At 36.8% G+C, this 7,495-nt stretch overlaps 1 gene segment (V, D, J or C); it reads right to left on the bottom strand.

Annotated features, from left to right (window-relative positions):
* Positions 1-3,957: 3,957 nt before the first annotated feature.
* On the bottom strand, positions 3,958-4,410 carry LOC121677268. The segment is given in 2 exon segments: positions 3,958-4,280; positions 4,359-4,410. Coding segments are annotated over 2 exon segments (375 nt in total).
* Positions 4,411-7,495: the final 3,085 nt, after the last annotated feature.

Genomic DNA, 7,495 nt, shown 5'->3' with positions numbered 1-7,495 from the left:
AGAGCCCCACATTGGAGCACCGGACTGAGCTTCCAAGGTCCTGATGAGGAGCAAAAGGAGATGGAAATTTTTAATAAAAAATGAGGAAAAAAATATTTCTTTGTTGTATTGAAAAATGTTTTAATATTAATTTAAGTTTTTATATTTTGTGACATGGGAAGTGGTGAAAATTACTTTATTAATTATTTAAATTTATTTTACATACTGACCACAGTTTTCCCTCTCTCTTTCCATTCCCTCCCTCAGCCTCCCATCAATCCTTCCATCCAATATTCATCTATTGTCACCATTTAGAAAGGGGTACGTCTCCCATGGTCACAAACAAACCATGGCATAATTATGTCATAAAAAATTATTGAAGATATCAGGTGGGTGGAGCATGAGTAACCCCTCTCCTCTAATTGCTAGACCATATATCTTGCTTGTTTTTTTTTTTTTTTTTTTTTTTTTTTTTGATTTTTCGAGACAGGGTTTCTCTGTGGCTTTGGAGCCTGTCCTGGAACTAGCTCTTTTAGACCAGGCTGGCCTCGAACTCACAGAGATCCACCTGCCTCTGCCTCCCGAGAGCTTGGATTAAAGGTGTGCGCCAATACCGCCTGGTTTATCTTGCTTGTTTTTGTGTATGTATTATAGAGAGAGTTATAGCTATTGTGATTTCAAGTGTGCAATATCCAGAGATTACAGTCTCTAGGCACTCCTCCACATTCTTTGGTACTGCTTTTAACTCACTCGTTTTTTTTTTAAAACCGAGTTTCTCTGTAGATTTAGATCCTGTCCCAGTGCTACCTCTTGGAGACTAGGCTGGCCTAGGAGTCAGAAAGATGTGCCTGTCTCTGTCTGATAAGTGCTGGAATTATAGGAATGCACCATCACCACCTGGCTTCAACCCACTCTTTAGTGATGTTCCTTTTGCGTAGGTGGGAAGGATATGGAGGGATAGGGTGGTAGATCATGTGTTAATTTTGATATAATCATTCTATGTGTGAATAAAATCTCACACAGTTGTTTATTCCTAGTACTGAACAGTCATAGTCTCTGCATTCAACAGTTGCTGCTGATAGATGGAGAGTAATTTTATTTGGGGATGTGGCTACTCTTGGTTGCCATTGTCCATTGGGTGACTACACACACACAGGAATGTAGTCAGAATTAACAAGATTGGTTGTGTCAAAAAAGTGGACCTGAATTTGTTAGAAAATTATATGGGGTTGGCCAGTGGTAGGGAAACAGGAAGGAAAGTTTTGAGAGTCAGGGTATGAGCAAAACACATTGCAAATATGTAAAATCCATCATCTTAGAAAATTAAAGGCCTCCAACTCTAATGTTCTTATGAATATCTGGTTTACCAGCAGTGATTCCCTTCCATTACAAACTTAAGTCCTTGAAAATTAGATAATGTCCATAAATACTTGTGTCAACCCCATCTTGATCCTTTTCTTCAACAACTCTTAACACCGTGACTCTTGTGTTGAACACATCCTCCACTTCTCATGGGACCTGAGATCCTCAAAAGCACTAGGCAGATCTAGTTCTAGGGACAGGATCTCCTATGGATCCTGTGCCTTGAGAACAATTCCCTTATTTATCTTCTAGGACTGTCAGAGATACACAGACTCTAACACAGTCATAATACAAACATTTTATCTTCATTTAAGTAAAATAAAGAGTAGTTCATGGTACTATAAATGTAGACAGGAAAGAAATGAACCCATTACCAAAACATTGTTGGTAGTGTTAGCTCACACAGTGCTCCATCAAGGATTCTTGTTAAATGTCAACTCAAATCCATGTTTCTATTTTATACTATTAGATTATGGGTTACTTTATTTAAACTTTAAATCTAGAATGTAAAAAAAAGTTTATCATGTAATTAATTTCATTACTATAATGTGGATCAACAACTTACCAAATTTATGGTGTCCTTATAATTAATTAAAATACTTTACCAGTCTCAAAAGTTTAATTTTTTCCAATAAGTAAATAATTAATAAGTTTATTAATCAAACAACTAATAATAAGGATGCTAACAATCTGATTTTAAGTCAGAAAATATAATGTCAGATTTGAAGCTACCAGGCACTTTTGAATTTTGTTTTAACATCTTCCATGTCTGTACCAGGATAATACAATTTATCTGAGACCACTAGCCTGACTTATTGAGAACTGGCAGGGTTCATCAATTATTTTATATAATCATTTCAAAAGAAAACCTATACATGTTTTGTAAAATAGTAATTTACATTTACTTACTTGACACTTCTAAGATGGTACTTGTTCATATGACAGAATTAGGGAAAATATCACAGGAACCTGTGTCATGTGCCAGTTTTGTCACACTATCAACACACATGCTATAAACCCTATCTCTTGTGTTTTGGATGATATAGGGTGTGCCAGGTTTCTACATTCATGTTGTCTGTGTGCCTCTTTTATTTGTAACTCTCGAAACAATGAAAGGACATGATAAAGAAGAGAAATTCCAAGGGTATCTCCATATGTTATTGATACCTCTGCCACACTTTAGAGGTGGATTTCTGTCTTCAGTTAATTGGTCAGTCATTTTCTTACTTCAGTATGGTCTATGGAACGTCCATTTATACATTGTGTTAGAATATCACTAACACGTCATGATGTTCTTGGTAAAAACTGAAGCCATTAGAAATTAGACCTCTTCATGTTGACATATTTTATCCAATAACTTTGTTTAAAAGATTTACCCTGTTAATCATGTTTCCCATGACCTGTTTTGGCTGGTCCTTGACTTGAGTTAAGGGGCTTAACATAACAACAGATCCTTTTCTTAAAGTATCTTGTGAAGTTGTTCAGTTCAAAGTTATGTGTCTTCATTTTAGGATTCCAATAATCTAGTCAATCTGTTCTCTAAGTATAATCCTGGACTACTGGTGTCAATGCCCGAGTTTCCAGAGAGGCCTCAGCCTCAGAGGAGGACATGTTCTTTTTCTTTTGAAGGCTGCCTAAATTTGAATACCCATTAACATGGAGCCCACAGTCAACACTGCTGCTCTGAATGACAATTTTCTAGCTCACACATGAGACACTAGACTCTTCATCAGCAACAGAGAGTGTCAGAGTAGTAAAGTAACTCTGGGAGTCTATGTAAGCAGTAACAACATCAACAAATTACTAACTGAAACTCGGTTTTTATAAAACTTAGTTGCTATGGGAAGGACTGGTGACAGCTGGAAGTATTAATGGAGCTTACACCAGTTGGAAAGAGCACACTGGTGGCTGAGAATTTTGTACATTGAGAGCATGCAAATATGCATACAGAGGAATAAATCCTTGAGAATTAAGGTGCCTACTAATTTTTGACAAGAGGGAAATTTTTAAAATTAGAACTTTTCACAAATGATAACCAAGTATAATCTTTTAAGTTTTCTTGGTTTAGAAAAAGAAAATATTGTATATTTCATTTTTAAATCTATTCTTGGAAAGTGAATTTGACAGAGAAGCTGCAGTTTCTCCATCACCTAAAAAACAAAGAGAATAAATTACAAAGTGTTCAAAATTCCCCAGCTTTTCATTGAAGTTTAATTCAACAAGAGTCACAATTTCAGACGCCCTTTGAAATCTCAATTGGTATACACACACACACACACACACACACAACACAAAATATATTAAATTAGATGCCATTCTTTCTGGTAATCAGAAGCAATTGGAAAACAGAAGGTATGTAGAAAAAAAATTGATCTAATGTATGTACACATAGAAGGCTGAATGTAGTATGACAAACAAGAGGGTCTTCAGGATATGCTTGGCCAGAAGAGGAAACCATAGGTTCTGATATTAAAACTCAATTTCATAAAGCATATTTCTGAACTTCTTAGCTTCTGAAGTGAACCTTACTTTTGGTTTTCAGGAGTCCCTGTTGGTCCTTAGTGCTCTCTGCTGGTCCCAGATGTCTCTATAAGGAGGTTTTTGTGTGTGCTCAAATTAGAGTTTCCTCACTGTGTTTCTGGCACAGTAATATATGGCTAGGTCTTCAGTGTGCACACTGTTCAGTTTTAAGAAGACTTCACTCTTGGAGTTGTACTTACTGATGGTGATTCGAGATTTGAGAGCTGAACTGTACTTTGTACTTCCACCCCTCCATATTGCTCCCATCCACTCCAGACCCTTTCCTGGAGGCTGGCAAACCCAGCTTATATCATAGTCAGTTAAAGAGAACCCAGAGACGGTGCAGGTGAGAGACAGGGTCAGTGAGTCTTGCACCAGGCCAGGTCCTGTCTCCTTCAGCTGTACCTGCAAAAAGACACCTGGAGACAAGCAATATCATGATCAGTCATAAATCATATAGATGATATGCCTGGGTCCCTCTCCTGAAACCCAGAAACACTTAAAACTTGGAAATGTCACCAGGCAGAGGAGCAGCACCAGGACAGCCATGCTTTGCTGGAAGCTCTAGTGAGAAGGAGATGGGGCCTCTCAGATAGGCCTGGGCTTTTATGGTGAGCCTGAGGGCTGCTTTGCATTGGCACATGCTCCTGATAAAAGAAACCAGAGGACTTGGTTTCCACTTCCCTAAGGTGAATAAGATTTGTCTTATGTTTCTTAGAGTATGTGAATATGGGACCTCAGGAATATTTTCTTTTTATTGTTTGTATTTCCAAACCCTGACAAATGGGAATTAGTATAAATCACACTGTGTAGATCTGGCAAGTTAAGCATAGGAGTGTTCATACTAAGTGAGTCCAAATTTATGCAGTGTAGGCAGAACAGTGTACCATAATCTAAATGCATTTGTATATCTCTATAAATGGCAGCACTGTATTTAGTATGGAATTGGTTCTCTTAGTTATCAGAAACCCTACTTTAAGAGACAATTTAAAATTTATTCTTTGGTGTCAGTGAAATCATTTTTATTCTCATCACTTGTCTAGAAGATAACTTGTGAAGTAGAAGCTCACAAACATTATTATGTGGGATTTCAAGTGTTTATCTGAGAAGATACCCAAGAGACTTATTTGGTTCCTACCTCATGTGGCACAACCTATTCACTTTCTCATTTGGGAACACAATATTAAAGTACTGGTTTTAGTACCTCCTGATTTATGTCAGTCTACCTTTCTCTATGTACTTTTATCTTTCTTTTTAGCCAGTAATACAGAAAAACCCAGGTTCCTATACATAATAATTGCATTAATAAGGGATGGAAAATTTGGCTATTAATAAAACTTCAGGAAGCACAGTAGTATACAACTAGTCTTGAGAGTTATGTTAATTAAAGTAAAAAATAAGGAAGAGAAGCTAAATCATTACAAAAGTGAAGAAGTAGGCAGAGATGAATATGGGGAACCCCACGCCTTGAGTTGTAGATCACCATAGAGAACAAGAGTTTGTAGAGATTTCATCCATGCCTTGGTAATACAAACCATAAGGGAAATAAAGTGCAGAGCTGGACTTACAACTGATCAATCAGCATTTAGAGAATGTCTGTGTACTACTTCGAATTGGATATTTCACATTTCAAATCCCTTATTTGTGTGTGTATAATCTTTGTACTAGATGGGCAATGGTAGAGAAAAGTCTTAACATTAGGGATTCAGCCATATTTTGCAAGATCTGATGGTCATTTCCACTACGAGTGCTGTCTTTCACATGTTCTTTGGTAGGAAGGTTAAAGTATTTTTTGGATATAATCTCAGCATGTTTCATCTTGGGTTTATCTGACATTTTAGTTGTGTTAACAAAAATTTGGGAAGGAGTATTACATAAATAAATGTGTATCTCTCGTATTATATTGGAGAACTTGGCCTTTGGCTGCTTCAGAGATAGTTTGTGTCTGTGCTCTGCACATTCTTGCTCATTGGGTTTTCCTTTTCTTTGCATTCCTAAAGAAAGTCACTAAGCAAATTATTTGTAAAGGATAAGAATTCATTGTAAATCCACCCATTACATATAATTATATTCTACTTTATAGGTAGATTCTTATCCTTAATCCTTTTATCAGTTCTTTGTTTACTTATGTCTTGTGGACACATGGAGGCTAACTTAATGGGTCATGTTATAATGGCAGTACCAGCTTGTACATTTGAGGTTTGGTTTGAATACCATGAACATAATACAAGCTACAGTCATCACAGAAGAAGGGACTTCATTTGAAAAAGTCTCCTCCACCAGGTTGTGTTTTATGAATGAACACAGGATCGTTTTCTTGAGTAATGATTGATGAAGAAAGGTTTATACATACGGGGTGGTGCCATCCATGGGAAGTTGTTCCTTGTTTGTATAAACAAGCATGCTGAGCAACCAGGGAGTGCAGGCTAATAAACAGGGTTCTTTTTGGTTTTCTATTCAGTTCCCAGCTTCAGGTTACTGTTCTGATTTCATGTAATGATGTACCTGCATGATGGACTACAAGATTTGGTTCATGCCTACATCTTCCAGATCTTTACCTAATGGTTGAACCTATGAATACACAGCCCTCTCCGTGCTATTTCTCCCAAATTCCCAGGACACAAATGTGTTACAGTCACAGCTATTCCAACATTACAGGTAACAAATGTTCATGATTTTCTGAAAAATCTAGATCATTTTACAGATGACATCGTGCTTTGATTGAAGAAACAAAATCACTTGGCTTCCAATGCCTACCTACTTTTTGTAATGAAACTTTATATGATTCTAGCATGCTATTCAGAATACTGCTTTCTTCCAACTTTTGTAACATAAATACATCAGAGCTCTAGATAAAGATCCTCAGTTCAGAATTAGCCAGAGGTGTTATATACCATAATTTTTGAACAACAGTGTAAATAAGACTCTTAGAAACTTGAAAGAAAGAAAACTCATTGCACCCATTAAATTCTGCTGAAATTCCACAAGATGAAATTTAACACATAAACAGGAAAGAAGCAAAGAAATCATGTTATATATGAGTGGATTAGTATCTATTTTCAACTAATTGAAGCTCAGTGAGTATCACTAGATCCATTGAACTCACAATCTCAGTGCTGGAGCCTCACACACACTTTATTACTAGAACTACAGTTGATTCAAGGCTAGGTCAGTTTCCCAATCTGTGTGATGATGATGTACACTCTAAAGGCAATCTGTGTTCATGGTTCACTGACACTGACTGGTTCCCTTGTTGGCTCTGACTTTAAACAATCCAGTGCTCTAACTAGGGAATATTACTGAGTCTCTGGTCATAGTCTAGGATTACACAATCTCAAGGGTTCTTTGCTTCTTCAGGATCTGATTCTGACCCCATATGGCCTCTTCTGCCCTGTGTGATGATCTACATTTTGTTCAAATCAGAGTATATCCTACATTTAAAAACACCTAAAATGTTCTGTGGAGACAACACTGCTTTTAAAGTTTTAACCACATAAACAGAAGGAACTTTGTTTAGTTCTCAAGAACTAAACAATAAAGGTATACGTGATACCCAATCAGTGAGAAAATCTCTTAGATATGGATACAGTATAATCATTGAGATTAGTCTAGGCAATTGGTGAAATCCTTGCCC

This window comes from Arvicola amphibius, chromosome 7 (assembly GCF_903992535.2).
Source record: "Arvicola amphibius chromosome 7, mArvAmp1.2, whole genome shotgun sequence".
In the NCBI taxonomy this organism is placed as follows: domain Eukaryota; kingdom Metazoa; phylum Chordata; class Mammalia; order Rodentia; family Cricetidae; genus Arvicola; species Arvicola amphibius.
The sequence above is the reverse complement of the archived record's forward strand: the minus strand, read 5'-3'. Positions and strand labels throughout refer to the sequence as shown.